This window comes from Solanum verrucosum, unplaced genomic scaffold, assembly GCF_900185275.1.
Source record: "Solanum verrucosum unplaced genomic scaffold, falcon-dt-bn FXZP01000041.1, whole genome shotgun sequence".
Lineage (NCBI taxonomy): Eukaryota > Viridiplantae > Streptophyta > Magnoliopsida > Solanales > Solanaceae > Solanum > Solanum verrucosum.
In genome coordinates this window covers 970,189-987,468 of record NW_026020250.1, presented here as the reverse complement: position 1 = coordinate 987,468, position 17,280 = coordinate 970,189, and the positions used below count along the sequence as shown (strand labels likewise).

At 34.6% G+C, this 17,280-nt stretch overlaps 2 protein-coding genes across 3 annotated transcripts in view; both read left to right on the top strand.

Annotated features, from left to right (window-relative positions):
* LOC125833069 (uncharacterized) overlaps nt 1-17,280 on the top strand; it is a 1,066,246-nt gene that overhangs the window by 101,530 nt on the left and 947,436 nt on the right. The window lies entirely within an intron of this gene.
* Nucleotides 694-11,400, top strand: LOC125833084 (uncharacterized). Its single transcript, XM_049512235.1, has 12 exons — nt 694-697; nt 846-892; nt 1,240-1,343; nt 2,725-2,791; nt 3,066-3,251; nt 5,056-5,148; nt 8,293-8,475; nt 8,559-8,661; nt 8,745-8,930; nt 9,366-10,480; nt 10,645-11,045; nt 11,123-11,400. The coding sequence occupies exons 1-12, from the start codon at nt 694-696 to the stop codon at nt 11,184-11,186; spliced, it is 2,553 nt and encodes an 850-aa protein (XP_049368192.1). The 3' UTR covers nt 11,187-11,400.

The window sequence follows — 17,280 nt, the reverse complement described above, 5'->3', positions numbered from 1 at the left end:
AGTGCAGCATTTATATTATGTTGAGAGAGAGTTGAAATTTAGTTGTTTGGTTGATCTTTATCAATCAAAGGAAAACAATGTTTGGTTTGAATTCTAGTTTATGTAAGTGATAATTTTGATCAGTGCAGCTCATCCATTAAGTGGTATATTTATTGACTCGGTGTATTTATGATCAGGTTTAGGGCATAGTTTTGCTTACATAGAAACTTACTTGTTGATTGTCCATGCTGTTGCTATAATTTATTGAACATAGGAGCAGAATAACGGTGGAGTGAAGTCAAAGTATTAACAAAAAGGGCGGGGCAGTGGGTGTAGATATCAAGAGGAGAAGGAGATTTATATGCCAGAGATACCTAATAGGTAGATCACTTCAATTTATGGAATGGGAACAAGGTTGCAATTTTTCCATAGAACAAACCATCAAGGCATGGTTTGGAACTTGGTGAATAATGGGTCTGTCCTTGTACCCTTCTCCACTTACATACTGCACTTTTTGTCCATGGAAGGGAATGTGCACCTAACTTTCACATCATACACTAGGCTATGATCATTGAACCAATGCCCTAGGGCATTATTTAGATTACACATTTCTTAATTTAGATGGAATATATATATATATATATATATATTTATTTTTTTAGTCAATTTGGATGGAATATTTAAGGTATAAAATGGTAAAGTTGTTTAGAGAAGATGGGTAACATCTCTCTGAAGGTTTGATTTGTAGTTAAAGCCAAAAGATGTTTGTAAATGGTAAAACATGAGGATAATGATTTAAATTGCTAAATTTAGCATTCCAAAATCGCTATTGAATCACTTGATGAGGTCACAATTTTAATGTGCAGGTGCATCTGTGAATCGTGGTTCAAATGGTGCTAGATCCATGGTTCAGGTGTCTAAATTATCTATCCATAATAAAACTTCCTTTCAAATGCACTACTATAATTAAGAAAGTAAAATTAGAGTAGAAAGCCTTTGGACTAAACCTAGATTACAAGATACACAACTTCTCAACAAAAAGAAGATAGCTAGGCAGTATGAACAATAATATTCTAACCGTAGTGATTTGTTTCCATTTCAAATATGTTATTAATTGGAAAAAAAAAGTGCTTCTGACCTAAAAACGCTTGGCCAAACAGGCTTTATATTTATTGACTCAGTGTATTATGATCATGTTTAGGGCATGGTTTTGCTTACTTGTTGATTGTTGATGCCGTTGCTATATCTTATTGAGCATAGGAGCAGAATAATGGTGGTGTGAAGTCAAGTATTAACGAGAAGGGGGTGGGGCTTGAAAGATCAACAGGAGAAGGAGAGTTATATGACAATACTACCTCTAATAGGTAGATCACTTCAATTTATGGAATGGGAATAAGGTTGCAATTAGTCATACAACAAACCATTGAGAAATTCCAACTGAAGCACGGTTTGGAACTTGATGAATAATGGGTCTGTCCTTCTACCCTTCTCCACTTACATACTACTCGACTTTTGGTCCATGGGAGGAACGTGCACCTAAATTTTACATCATGTACTAGTGTATTATCATTGAACTGAAGCCCTAGGGTATTATTTAGGTCACAGTTTTTTCTTAATTCAGATGGAATATTTTGAGGTATAAAATGGTGATGTTGTTAAGATAAGATGGTTAACATCACATTTTTCTGAAGGTTTGGTTTGTATTTAAAGTCAGAAAATGCTTGTTAATGGTACAACATGAGGATAATGATTTAAATTGCTAAATTTAGCATTCAAAAATTGCTATTGGATCATTTGATGAGGTTATAGTTTCAATTTGATAGTACATCTATGAATCATGGTTACACTGGTGCATGCATGGTGCTAGATCCATGGTTCAGGTGTCCAAATTGCTTATCCTTGAAAAAAACATCCTTTCAAATGCGCTACTATAATTAAGAAAGTAAAATTAGACTAAAAAGCCGCTGGACTAGCCCTCTATATGACAAGATAGCCTATGTTGCTTGGAATCTTTAAAAATGGCAATGGGTGCATGTCTGATCCTCAAAAAGTAGTGCATTTTTTGAGGATCCGACATGGGTGCGGCATCAACTTTGGAGAGTCCGAGCTACATAGAAGATAGCTAGGCAATATTAACAAAAAGAAGATAGCTAGGTAGTATGAACTATAATATTCTAACCGTGTTAGGTGACTTGCTTCCATTTCGGATATGTTATTAGTGAAGACGTATTTATCTATATCTTTTGTTGGGTGATGTACCATGGTTAATTAGAGGTAGTGGGACATATTTTTTTATTTGGAGTTTTTCTTTATCTTTTTTCAAATGCAAAGGTTTGACAGGTCTTCATATTTCTACAATTTTAATTTGATGCATCTTGAATTATGGTTATGCTGGTGCATGCATGGTGTTAGATCCATGGTTCAGGTGTCCAAATTGTTTATCCATAGCAAAACTTCCTTTCAAATGCACTGCTATGATTAAGAAAGTTTCATTAGACTAGAAATCCTCCAGACTAATCCTAGATGAGAAGATACACAACTTGTCAACGAAAAGAAGATAGTGAGGCAGTATGAACATTGTTCTAACCATGTTTGGTGACTGCTTTCATTTCGAATTTGTTATTAATGTAGGCCCATTTATCTATATCTTTTGATGGCTGATGATAGCATGGTTAATTAGAGGTATGGTGACATGGTGGCTTGTCTATTTAGAGTTGGTCTCCATGAAGTATAATATTAGTTCAGGTTTAAGAGGAGCAACTTCTGTGGAGGGAAGAGGACAGCTAGGGCTAGGGAAACTGGTGAAAGAACAGTAAATCTCTTTTTTTTTAAAAATAAAATAAAATAAAAGAACAGTAAATCTCTTTTGACACATTTTATGATAAATCATTTCCTTTACTCAGTTGGAGACAGGATAGTTCAAGACAAATTTGTTTTTGGTTTAGAGTTTTTTTTTCCAAATGCAAAGATTGCAGATAGGTATTTCTACAATTTTAATGTTTTCATATTCTATATTTGCAGTCAATGTTAATTTTGTGCTTTGAGTCCAAATCTTAAATGAAATGTTTTATTGGAACCAATTTCAGGTATTCCCTTACGGTTCTGTCCCATTAAAGACCTATCTTCCTGATGGAGATATTGATTTGACCGCATTTGTTGGAAAAGATTTTGAGGATGCTTTTGCTGATGATATGGTGTCTACACTTGAAGCAGAAGATCGAAATAAGGATACAGAATTCGCTGTAAAAGATGTTCAGTTGATTCGTGCTGAGGTGCTAAATTTATTTTAGTTGTACTGTTCAATATGTTATGCTAGCTCCGTCCCATTTTATGTGATGGTGTGTTATCAGGCACAAAGCATCTTGCAAGACTGGTATCTGGTCTTTATGTTTGATGTTGTTGGTTTACTTTCTAAGCTTTTACTTATGAAAAATATCTTATTTTGAGGTGTGTCCCCCTTTTTAAGGAAAGATAAGGTTTGTTCTTGGTACTTAAATGTTGAAATTTTGAAAGTCCTGTTCTGGGAAATTAGTAAACCTTTTAGTTGGCGCGTGCAATCTCAAGCGTTCGGCTTTGATTGCTAGAGGCCTAATTCTTTGATTGTGCTGCTCAAAAATGATTTTATTTCTATTATGTTCTTACTGAAAAAGTTGGAAAATCTAGGTTGGCTGTTGTTGTCAGTTGTGAATTAAATAAGGTTTGTTGATACATCATTAGTAAATTAAAGCGTGCTCTTTCTAACCGCGGGATGAGATGGTCGCATACTTAAACATGGTATTAGAACCGGCAGGGGTCTTTGGTTTGAGTTTCACCACCATCCATTATTAAAACGAAATTTCATATGCTTGGCCCCTGAAAAAAGAATCAGGCCCACACATGAATGCACATGAGGGAGCGTGTTGAACACACAATTATGTAAATTTAAGTGTGCTCTCTAACAATTGAAGCTTTTACATGAGATGGTGACATACTTTAACAAGGTTAACTGAACTTTAGTTGTTTGTATCAATGATTGATTTAGTGAAGTATCTGAATTGTCATAATCATCAAGTTCAACTTTGATTTCCATGTTTATTTCCATGATATAACTTGTCATCATGTGAGCTGTATTTCCTGTGCTTGCATTAGGTTTATAATTTTTGCCTTTCCTTTTCTTTTCTTTTTCTATCCTTTGATCGCTCTCTCCTTTGCTTTTTCACATAATACACTGGAAACATTAAATTGCTACCTTTACTAATTTAGCTAACATCATATTTGGTGGTGGGGTAAATCAAGATCTTTTTTATGAAGAGCACCAAGACTATGTCACGTTTAGACATGAATACCTCTTAAGTTTTTGAAGTACAACCAACTAGGTATATAAAAGGGATCTTCAAACCAAAAGTACAAATGGAATAAAAGAACTATGTTGACTTTCTACACTGGTCTCTCCACTCCTAAGTTCTTGGCTGATCCTTTTTCCCTAAATTGTTTGAACCATGCAAAGAGGATTGCCTTTTGTATCTTTCCCGGACTCCATTTCTCTACCCTCCAACTAGCCACATCATCCGCCACTCTTTCAGAGGATTACCAAGTTATAAAAAAAAGGTAGTATATCAATGCCCAAAGCTCTACTGCAAATTTGCTGTGTAGTATCATGTCCTGCATATTCCCTTCATGTTACAGATGCATCATGTATCTGGTGGTCCATCTGGAATGAAAGAAACACTAGGTGCTTTGAAGGACAGAAAATTACTTGTCAGAGGATTAAAACAAACTGTATTAGTCTTCTATTTTTTTGGTGTAAACAAGATTTGGTGGGGGAGGTGGTAGAAGTAGTAGAGTTCTTAGGAAACTTGTAATCTGATAAACTGTATGGGGTGGGCCCATCACACTATGGGATGTAAGTTTCCAATTCATCATTTCTTGGATGATGAATTTTTTCTATGAATACAAAGTTACCCTTTTCTCAAAAAAAAAAAAAAAACACATGCATCTCACCAACTTTATTCTCCTGTTCCTAGCAAATTCATATCTTTAGTGTATTATTGTTAATACTAAAGCTGTGACCCCTGACATTTTACTCTCATATGGCAGGTTAAGCTTGTAAAATGCATTGTGCAGAACATAGTTGTTGATATTTCCTTAAACCAAATAGGTGGCCTTTGTACTCTCGGCTTTCTTGAGCAGGTAGGTGTAATCTTTTCTGAAACTTATTTCTCTTTTAAATATTAGAAGGTGGTTGTTGAACTGTTGAACAATACACTCTATATGCATTGATTGTGTTGTAAACTGTTACTCTGGGCATGTTGTCTTTTTGCCTGTCTTGTTCTGCTAAATGTACAACATACAAGTACTAAAAGATAGTTTTTGCACTCTTGAAAAATATGGGGCTGAATAGTTGCATTTTCAGAGTTAATTAGTTGATTTAATATGTTATTAAAATTATATCAGTTCTTTCCTATGTCACTGGTTGTGGACTTTCTTTTGGTAAGTAAATATTTGATTTACCAAGTGAACATTACAAAACATCAAAACAGCATGCTAGGACATGAAGCCCCAAATTCTGCTAAGCATCACATACTAATAACTATCCCTACGCACCTATTACATCAATACAAGGGATATTCATTGAGTTGTTGTAATCTACTACCTAATCTGTCTTGTTGGGATCCTCTTCCATGCACATCTCGTATGATATGTCTAAAATTCTGTAGTTGTGTTCCATCCTCAGGCAATAAATGGTTCCAGCCAAAGTCATCCTATACACTTGTGCTACTCTGTTCGACCTTTTCACGTGTGTGAGTGCTCACTGTACTTCTTGCCAAACGTATTGAATCACAAGAATGTTCCACCAATCCCAAGTACAGTTTTTTCAATTACCAAGGGTTTGCAGAGAATGTTCTTAGAATTCAGAAAGTGCAAAAGTACTCATTCTCTGTCCTTCAATTGTATTTATACTTCAGAGAAAGTATTCATAAATTTGTCCTCGGAGCCATTTTGGCGATCTTGATTGGACTAGCCAAACCGTTCGCCGATACGCTGACTTGGGTTTTCACCTCGCTGTTTTGTCTTGTGCAATTGATTTTTCCTTCAGGCAACTATAATTTCAGGCGACGCATTTTGTCTTTGTCAAAACACTTCAGCGATACGCTGAGTGGTCTTTTCTGTTGTTGATCGTCGATGCACAGACTCCATGATCTGAAGCGTAAGGAAACATTTAAAAAAGGCATAGAATGACATTGAGAACATCATTTTCATTTGGAAGATAAACGAATTGAGTCGCTAAAACACCAACTCATCATAGGTACAACAAATAGTGTGAGAGATGGTAGATAATACCTGAAATCTAGGGACAATCACTATAGGAGAAATACTACGACTACTAATAAGGAAGGACAAGCAAGACAACACTCTACTACCTTCGACCTCAATCCGTGTCTTCCACAACCTTCTATCTAATGTTATTTCCTCAGTAAGCTACAACTGTGTTATTTCATATTGCTTCTTCGTCCTACCTCTACCTCTCCTAAAACCATCCATAGCCAACCTTTCACACCTCCGCACTAGGGCATCCGTGCATTTCTTCTTCATATGTACGAACCACCTCAACCACTTTCCCGTAGCTTGTTCTCCATTGATGTCACTCCTATTCATTTCTAATCTTTTCGCCCCTAGTAGGCCCTCACATCCACCGCAACATCCTCATCTTCTGTACGTGAGAGTACTTGATTGACCAACACTCCATCCCATACAACATAGTTGGTCTAACCACCACTTTTTAGAACTTCCATTTAAGTTTTGGTGGCACCTTCTTATCACATAATACTCTAGATGCGAACCTCTATTTGATCCACCATGCACAAATACGATGTGTGATATCATCGTCAAATTTCCCATTTAATTGGATAATAGACCCAAGATACTTGAAGTTTGGATGCCATGTGAATCAAGACTTACTTCCACGTCAACATCAACTTGCATTCAAAATATTCTATTTTGGTCGTACTCAACCTGAAACCTTTAGACTCCAGGCTCTGTCTCCAAACACCAATTTAGCGTAAACTCCACCACAGGTCTCATCATCAGCACTATGTCATTTATAAATAACATACACCATGGCACCTCACCTTAAATATTTCGTGTCAATTGATCTATCACCAAAGCAAGCAAAAAGGAGCTAAGAGTTGATCCTTATTGCAACCTCATCACAACTGAAAAATGCTCCGAGTCTCTTCCAGTGTTCTTACCTAATGTTTCTAGAAAATAGACACACCCCTCCTCATCCTCAACTCCACCACCCTCTCCCAAACTTTTATAGTGTGACTTAGTAGGTTTATACCCCTATAGTTGTTGCAACTATGAATGTCACCCTTGTTCTTGTACAACGGAATCATTGTAATCCACTTCCACTCCTTCGACATTTTTGCCATCTTAAAAACTTTATTAAATAATGTAGTTAACCACTCCATACATCATCCATACATAACAAATTGATGTGGTATATTCATATCATAATATATGGTCGCGATCCTGCAACGGTGAGCTAACCCCAAAAACCCATCATTGTTTCGTAGGAGCAAGTCAGAAAGATTGAGAAATAGAACCATCTGATTTCATTAGTTCTCAATAGCCACGTCAAACTCTGAATACTAGATACATTGGTATCTCATCTGGCCTGGTCGCTCTTCCCCTGCGCATCCTACTAATAACACCTTTAACCTCATCTACTTTTATACACATACAATACCCAAAATCATGACGCCTCTTTGAGTGCTTTATCTCCCCCAGCATGATGTCTCTATCCCCCTCTTCGTTTTAGAGTTTATGGAAGTACGACTTTCATCTCTGTCAAATGAGCTTAGTTGGGCAGACTCTTCACTTTTGATGCTGCACCTGTGTCGGATTCTCCAAAAATACACTACTTTTGGTGAATCCGACACACACCCGTTGACATTGTTGAAGAGTCCGAGCAAAATAGCTAATGAGCGTCTCCTTCAACAGTAGCCAGTTTTGCCCTACCTCTAGCATTGCCATAGTCAAATCTTGGGAGCTCAATTTAAACAAACTATTTCAAGGTTTAAAATGATTATAAATTGATGAAACCATGACTACTGGAATTGAAAAGATGTTGATGTTCTGATAGCCCAAAGCTTTGTTCTTTTCTTGATCATCCTTCAGGAAGGCGTCAGGGGTGGTGGCTGGGGTTGGAATGAGAAAGAGGAGAATGAGATTACTCTGGATCAACTTTTGTTTTTGTAAATGTCTTTGATCATTTTGTTTGTGACATTGGAAGCGAACTTATTCACTTTTTGGGTTCTGTTTACTTTACAGGTTGATCGCCTCATTGGAAAAGATCATCTATTTAAGCGCAGCATTATCTTGATAAAAACTTGGTGCTATTATGAAAGCCGTCTTCTTGGTGCTCATCACGGCTTGTTTTCTACTTATGCCTTAGAAACTTTGGTTCTGTACATCTTTCATTTTTTTCATACAACACTAGATGGTCCCTTAGCCGTGAGTTCTCCTGGCATAACTGATGATATTTCAGGTTTCAATTTGATATTGGTGAGCCTAATGACTGATATGGTGAATTCTAGGTTCTATATAAATTTTTGGACTACTTCGGCAAGTTCGATTGGGATAACTATTATGTTAGTCTAACTGGGCCTGTTCGCATATCCTCTTTACCGGAATATGTTGGTAAGAAACATGTTCTGGCTGCAGTTTGTCCTGATCCTGTCACCTTTTGTTTGGTTCCAATGATTTTGTTTCCTATCATGCAGTTGAGGTGCCTGAAAATGATGGTGGTGATGTACTGCTCAGCAATGATTTCATTAGATATTGTCTTGAAAGGTTTTCAGTGCCTTCTAAAGGCGGTGATTTAAATTCCCGGAAAATTCAGCACAAGTATCTTAACATAATTGATCCTCTAAAGGAAAGTAATAATCTTGGTCGAAGTGTCAGTAAAGGTATAATGTCTCCTAAACTTAATTCTCTATCCTCTTTGATACTACCATATAATGCTCTTGATAATCAGTGTATTTTATGTTGGTATCATAAACCATTGGACATGTGGTATTTCATAGTTGTCGGGGCAGGGTTAAAAGGATTCAAATTAGGTTTAATTTAATCAGACTTTTTGCACACATAATGTGGTTTTGCATCATAGTCAAACCAGATTATACCCAGTGGGTTCAGATTATTCTTTTTGCCAATTGAGAATGAAAAACTATAATCAGATAATTCCTAGTATTTCCTGATTATGACATTTCAACAACTAGATCAGAGAAAAGGATAGGTTTGGTTGTGGAAGCGAATTTGGACATTGAACCAGTAAGTCATCCAAGACCTTGTTTTCCTTGTCCATTGAGTGATATGCTCTGTCATGTCTATCTGCTATGCAGGGAATTTCTACCGGATACGAAGTGCCATCAATTATGGGGCTAGAAAGCTGGGAAGCATTCTTTTACAATCCGAAGATAATATTGTGGAGGAACTTTATAGGTTTTTCCCTAATACTATGGATCGGCATGATAGTGGAGAGAGGCCTGATGTTCAAGATCCGAGCAATGACTTCTGTCTTGCCTCTCCTGCTCCAAATTTTGATCCATCACAAATAGAGCAGGGAAAATCTGAATTAAGTTTTGCCAGTGATGGTGGAACACATGGAATTTGTAAGCTCAATCCTGATGGATCTTCTTGCAGAGAAGATGGACATCAGAAAGGCACTACAGAGGCACATCAATCTATGCTGCCGTTGATGGCAGAGAGGCATGGAAAGGGAAGCCCGTTGGGTTACCGTCTTTTTGGTGATGCAGTAGATCTTGCTAGCTCCATTGAGAATGGCCTTTCAATATCTACAGATATGCCTGAATTTGGTGATTCAAGTAGCAAAAAGTGCCAATTAACTCGGGGTATGCCTCATCATGCACCTCATCTATTTTTTGCTGACTCCCATGTGTACAATAGGGAGATGAAAAATGAGATTTCCCATATGAAACAGTTTGGCAACTCTGAGAAGAATGTTTCATCTGGGTCATCGCCGCCTACTAATGAGGGAAAGAATTTTACTGTCCATGGTTTGAAGCAGACTGTTTTGGATGTTAAGGAAGCTATCTCTTCTATTCCAAACTCTGGAGGTGATCATTTGAACTGGGATTTGGCATCAACAAGTGGTGCTGAACTTTCTTCGAAAGCTTTATCTGATCTAAGTGGGGACTATGATAATTACCTCAAGTATTTGCAGTATGGGCACTGGTTTTATGAATATGCCTTGAATATTCCTGCTCTGCCTGTACCTCAAGCACCACTATCTCCATATCACATGAAGTACTCATGGGAAGCTGCTCAGCAGCCGTCATATATGAAAACAAATGGGTTTTCTCATGGGAGTACAAATGGTGTTATCCCAAGTCAAGCATTTTACCCCATAAATCCAATGTTAATGCATAGTATGCCTTATGCTGCCTTGGAAGAGATGCCAAAGCAGCGGGGAACTGGGACATACTTCCCGAATTTGGTATACTCATGTTCAACCTGTTGTTTATTGGCATTTTAAATGTATGGGGCTGACATGCAATAGTCATTGCACATGTGGGTGTCAGTCCATGCATACATTTCTTTCTGTTGTGAGCTAAAATATCTTCCTTGTTTGGTAAGTTCTTTATGGCTTAATTTTTGCAGAATCGTCCTCCACATGGTTATAGGCCATCAATAGTGAAGGGTAGACATCAGGCAGGATTGAGCTCTCCCAGAACTAATGGCCGGGCAACTTTCACGGAGATGCACACATTTGAGAGAAGTTTCCATGAGCAGCTGCAATCTGAATCTTCTGCTGATCAAAGTAATGTCCACCCTTTATCATCTCCTCATAGGAGGGGACACCATAGCATGACAGGTATGGTTTTACCGACCGAGGGAATGGTTGAATTTGGTTCTGTTGGCGTGCTGCCTTTGGGAACAAGCATTTCCGAAAGGAGTAGGCAACAAAGAGCTGTTTCTTCTCCTACTCAACAGTCCAGCCCTGTATCTCCAATACCAGCATTTCAGAGGTCAAATTCTGTTTTTAGTAAGGAACTTGATAGGTATGAGCGACTTTGATTAGTAGTAACTCCTACAGTATTCAATCACAAAACTCCTAAGCTTGCTTTTACACATTCAGGGTTACCCTCAAGTCATCATACCATCTAAAAGATGAAGATGATTTCCCTCCTTTGTCTTTCTGAATGTGGGTTCTGGAGATGCTCCTGGTGTTCTGCTAGAAAAGAAGTATGATCTGGGCATTTCTGCCTCATGGTCGTTGTGATTTCAAATACATGATGTGCCATTAGTTTTTTAATGTGTAACTTTGTTCAAGGTGTTTGTACAATATTACAGATGATGTGTTTATGTGTGTTGCAATTGTATAGGATGTTAAAATCATAGAAGCTCTTTTATGAAGCTGTGCTCATGATTATAAGTTGTAGGCTTGTCATAAGATGACTTTTGGTTAAGTGCATCATTTGTAACAACAGGTAGGGAGTGAATGGAGATGTTGGAATGAAAACATCCTTTAGTTATTCCGGTTTTAGAAGATTGCTTCTATGTCAAAAATCATGAAGCTTGAAGACATATTCTCTCTTTGATTTTACAGCCTTTGAGACTCCATAGCATGAAAATTTTCCCTTCCAAATGAGGTTCAGTTTCTAAATTATCTATAATTGGTAATTAAGCTACAAGTAATAGTTTCCAACAATTACTTTTTTAGGTTGAATCTCAACTTTCATACCATTCAAAATAACGTTTTCAAATCTTAGTTTATTTTGTTCATTCACTGGCCACTTCGAACCATGTTGAGTTTTCAATAAGGTAAGTACAGAAATAAGCTCTTAAGCATCTTTAAAAATGTCTATTGATGGAGTCAACGCATTATCAATTCGACACTCTGTCATTTTTTTATTTTATTTTTGGTAAGGAGACTGTCATCTTGAGTGCATATCTAACATTATCAAAGGAATATAGTTAGAGGAAGTAGTAACGGTGGTCTCCCGAGCAACAACGTTTGGATTTGGAATTTGAGATGACATTTATTAGACTAATATTTTCAAGTTATAGCAGTAGAATAAAACTTTCAAGTTGTAACAATAAAAAATTTCATGTTATAACATTTTATTAAATAAAAAAAGATTTTTTTATTAATTGTAAAAATCTATTTTGAAAAAAATAAAAAGGATTAAAAATCGATTTTGAAAAAAAAATAAAAAAATAAAAAAGGAAAATAAATCTATTTTGAAGAAAAAAAAGAAAAAAACCGGAAATAGGTGTATTAATAAAATTTGAATTGATTGATGATAATTATTAATTAGCATAAATTTAGGAGATTCAAACTAATTAGGAATAATTAGTTTCCTTAATTCACTCTAATTTGTTAAAATTAATTAAAAAAATATGGTTTTATCCATTTTCTTCTATGTTACTCTCTCTTCCTTCTTTTTTTTTTCCAGAATTGTTGTCACTGACGAGTAAATCAAGTTTTTTTTGGGTTTGAAAAATCTTGATTTTGTTGTGATGGACAACTGCTTATCTATATTAATTAAACATGGTGGTAGATGAGATCCTCCAGGTTGAATAAATGTTGGTATGAATAATTGGATGTCAACTATATACAGTTTGGATACCAATTGTATGGTGTTCATTTTGATCTCCAACTAAATATCAAAACTAAACTGTTTATGTATCCAATTGTTATGTATCCAGAAATTTGTATCCAATTGTTATGCAATCTGTATATAACTAGTATCCTGAAATTATGAGAGTCAATCTGTAATTCATATGTAGTTGATAACTGACTTGAAGAAAACAGTGCATATTCTATATCATTCAGTACTTAAAACTGTATAAAAAACAAATATATATCGTTCAAAAGTAAAAAAGACATGAAATACTAAAGAGTCTAAGCTGCAATCAACTATCTCAAATTTGATCTTCGTAGTCTTGGTGTAGGATAATTGCTGGTATCTGGAGCATGTTCTTTTGCTATGCGGGATCCATCAAATTTGCTAGCAACAGTCCCAGTTACTTCACTCTCACTGATCGCGCCATCATCATTCTTTGTTTTTCCGCATTGGAGAAATTGAAAAATAAACCTTCTTATTATAAAAAGAAAAAAAGAAAAAATCAATTTCATACCAACATTAGTCATAATTTATACACACAAAAAAATGGATGATTTAACAAACTACAATCAATTCACATAATTAGACCACTGATATCACACCATTTTCTGATAAAAATAATACACAACTTAAGTCAGCTTTCATACCAACAATAAATCAATTTCAAACCAATGTTAAAACACATTTCATACCATATTCATAAATCGTATATTAAGTCAGCTTTCATACCAATATTATTCATGTTTCATGCCAGTTTAGTAGACAGAATGAGAATAATTTGAAAAAAAAAATAGATTTCCTCTAAACTGTGTACCAACTTCATACCGGATTTAAACAAGTCTCACACCAAATATAAGTAATACATCATATCATTTTTATACCAAATTTTATACCAATTCATTCCAACATTAGACAAAATTCATACCATATTCATAAATCGTATATTAAGTCAGCTTTCATACCAATAATATGCATAATATAACAATTTTAACAAAAAAAATCTACTAAATTGATTTAACCATATCCCATGTAGTAAAAAACCCAATTAACTTTTGGAGGACAACACACACTCAGCAGTACTTTCCAAGCGTCCAAACAATATAAGGTTTCAAGAATATCTTTACCTCCTATAATAAACTCCAATCTACACTACACATGGCCATAAATCTCCCAAAAACATTAGCAAAATCAATAAAGATTCGATTTTTTACCATTCCTCGCGTAGTAAGAACTCAAACCAGCAAAACCCAGAAAGGATCAACCTCAAAACACCTCTGATTCATCTCCATGAAAAGGGTAAAATAAACTTTCTTTCAATACAATTATCAAACGGGGTTTCTCCAAAATACTAATTTTTTTGAAAATTACAACTTAGAGATCTGCCCTTTTGTTTTGATTGTATGGAGAATATATTTCTCCTAATCAGTTTTTAGATATTGAAAAACCGGCTTCAATGGAGTATGGATGAAAGAGATGAAAGATGAATTTCTGTTTTTTCTAACGTGAAATTGACGTGGGGTGAGAGATTTAGATGGGGTGGGTGTGACTTGTAACTGTAAAAAATGAACAATAATCAATGTAAATCCCTATAATTGTGTAAGAGATAATTATGGGGTATTCTTTATTTAAATAATTTAATAATAATATAAAATTATAAAAAATAACTTATTTAATAAAGTAAAATTTAATTAATTTTTAAATAATTAGTGATATGTTATAACCCGTAATTAAACTGTTATAAGCAAGAATTTTTTAAAAGTAGATTTAAAACCTGTAATATTGACTCTTAAATGTGTATATGAGGTGATTTTTCCAATTTATTATTCTAGACTAGATATATTGGGTAAACTCGGTCTACTTTGAGTGTTTGATGCGATAAGTCTGACATACACCATCAAAGATTAAACTCAAGTATTAAACCAAGATTTTGTGAGACAATGATATTCCTTCACACCTTAATGAGGAATTGAAATTAGAATATCTAAGGTTCCCTTATGATGTGGATTAATTTGAAAGATAAATATGACCATGTGAAGATGACCGTTCTTCCACAAGAACGTTTCAATTGGATAAATTTAAGGTTGCATGATTTTAAATCTTTCTATGAGTATAATTCTTTAATGTTTGAAAATATTTCACTGTTGAGATTATATGGTGAAACTATAACTGATGGTAATATGTTGAAGAAAACTTTTATCACTTCTCATGCCTTGAATGTGCTCTTGCAATAGTAATATCGAGATATAGCTGATTTCACAACTTTTTGTGGCTGAACAAAGTAATAAATTGTTAATGAAAAATCATGAAAGCCGACCTAGTGATTCTATTCCATTCCCTGAAGTAAATGAGATGAACTTCCACCAAGCTTAGCATGGTAAAGGTCGTGACCATGCTCGAGAGAAAAAAACAAATTCTCTATATTACTATGCATGCATCAATTTGCTCTTGAAGTAACAATATCTTAAAAGAAATTCTAAATTATTATGATTTGTGATATTCTACACGATCTACATTTTAGTTAATTAATTAAAATCATTGTGTGAGTGAAACATGTTGCTTTTAATTGTTTCAACAAAGCAGCAAGTAAGGAACATACTAATTTTATGTGGAAACACCTGACTCAAAAAGGTTTAAAAATCATGAGTATACTTCTACAAGATTGACTCCCAAACTTCACTAAGTCGGTGAGTCGTCTATCAATAAAAGATTACAAACTTATGTAATCTAAGGAATTATAAACTCTAATATTCCTAACAACACAAAAACCTCCCCAAAATATGTGTTTACAAGTCTTCGAGTTGCCTCAATTTGAAGATTATACTCATAATTCAATTTATAACTCACTAAAACTAAGGGGTACACCTTTTATAAAAATATTAAATAATTCTTGTTTTGTGAAGTATCTCCACTTCAGGAACCAGAAGAGGTAACTTTGAAACCTTCAACAGTAGCTTCAATTTCTTAAATATCTTCTTTAATGGATTGAACCCTCCTAAGTCAAGATTATCGAAAATGTTGTGCTACTGCAAGGTTTAAAATAATTGTGTATGAATAATCAACTACTATGGATTGATGTAGTGTAGATATCCTTCACAGTTTTTAACACAAAATGTTTCTGCACTATGTCCTGGATTACCTCTAGAGGCCCCATCAATATTGCATTTCCACAAACCACAGGGTGGGGGAAACCATTTAACCACTTTATAGTAAAACCTTGGCCTGTAACCATTAAGGAGTGTGAAGCCAAGAGTTGGGGACTGTTATATAATCAAACTTTAATCTAATCAGATTGTGAACAATATAATTAATATCCCCAATAACTTTATCTCTAGAATAAGATCCTCCATGCAACACCGTGTTCCTCCTCTTCCATAAAAATCACATAATAATTTGGTACATCAACTTTTGTCTAGCATTCCCGAAAAACTCCTAATACATAATACTATCTATAAAAGGACTTGGTTCTTCAATGTGTTTCTTCAATACTTACTAGCGCTATGAAGTTAATATACCAATTGCCTTTCTCTTTCTCTGAGTGTGTTAATATTCTGAATGACTTCTTCGCTTCTATTTAAGTACAACTCTTCAAAGAATTGTTCTTCACCTCAACCTCCTCATCAACTCGAACTCTCTTGGCTTAGAGTTCTACTTCAAGTGAGACTCCTTCTTCAAAGCAATCTCCTTACTTCATTGTTATTGGAGTCAAACTACAACTCTGCTTGTTTCCTTTGAGTGTATCATAATTAAATCATTATGCATTCCTTGATTTTTGCATTTTTATCTTCATTCTTGCCTTTTATTTATTTTATGAAATTGCCCCGAGTAAACTACTCAAGGCAGTGTATATTTGGACTAGATTGACAGAAACGTTTCATCCTTCTTTATCAATCATCAAAACTACGTAGATCTACCAATGAGTTCCAAATGCCTTGGATAATGAGTTCAAGTAAAGTTTTTTGGATTCAAAGCTCATTTTTAGAATTGGATTTTTGAGTTTTTTTGACCCATTTTTCAAAGTGTTTGATTTTGGTGTTGTTAATTTTGGATTCTTATTGTAATTACTTGATTGAATTAGATTGTGTGGCTTTGGACATTGTTCGTAAAGGAAATGCTCAAATCTTGAATCGTCTTTGAATGAAATTGAGGCAAGTGATTTTCTAAACTTCGTAAATCTAGTTGATTCACGTATTTCCTTGTATTATGTATGTTGGGGAGTAATAGGAGAGGTGATAGCGTCTACGTGTCAGCACCACAAAATTTGTAGATATATTAAATAAATAAATAACAATTTAAAAACAAAATATTTAAAAAAAACATAAATTAAAAACTGTTTTAAAATATTATTTACCTTAAAAACGGTTGTATGCTTTAATTTATCATTTAAAATGTGTTTACGTTAAAATAAATAAATTAAGTTGACTGTTCAAATATTTTTTATTTTTAAAATGATTTTTACCGTAATTATTAAAACTAATCCGTAAAAAATTTAAAACAGTTCTAAAAAATAGTGTGTCTGCTTCCATTTTGGGGGGAAGCTATCATATTTTTATTTCCATTTTTTAAATAATAATAAACGTTCTTTAAATAATAATACAATAATAAACGTTTTTATTAAAATAATAATATACATTTTAATTATTAGTAATAATTACTTTTATATAATTAT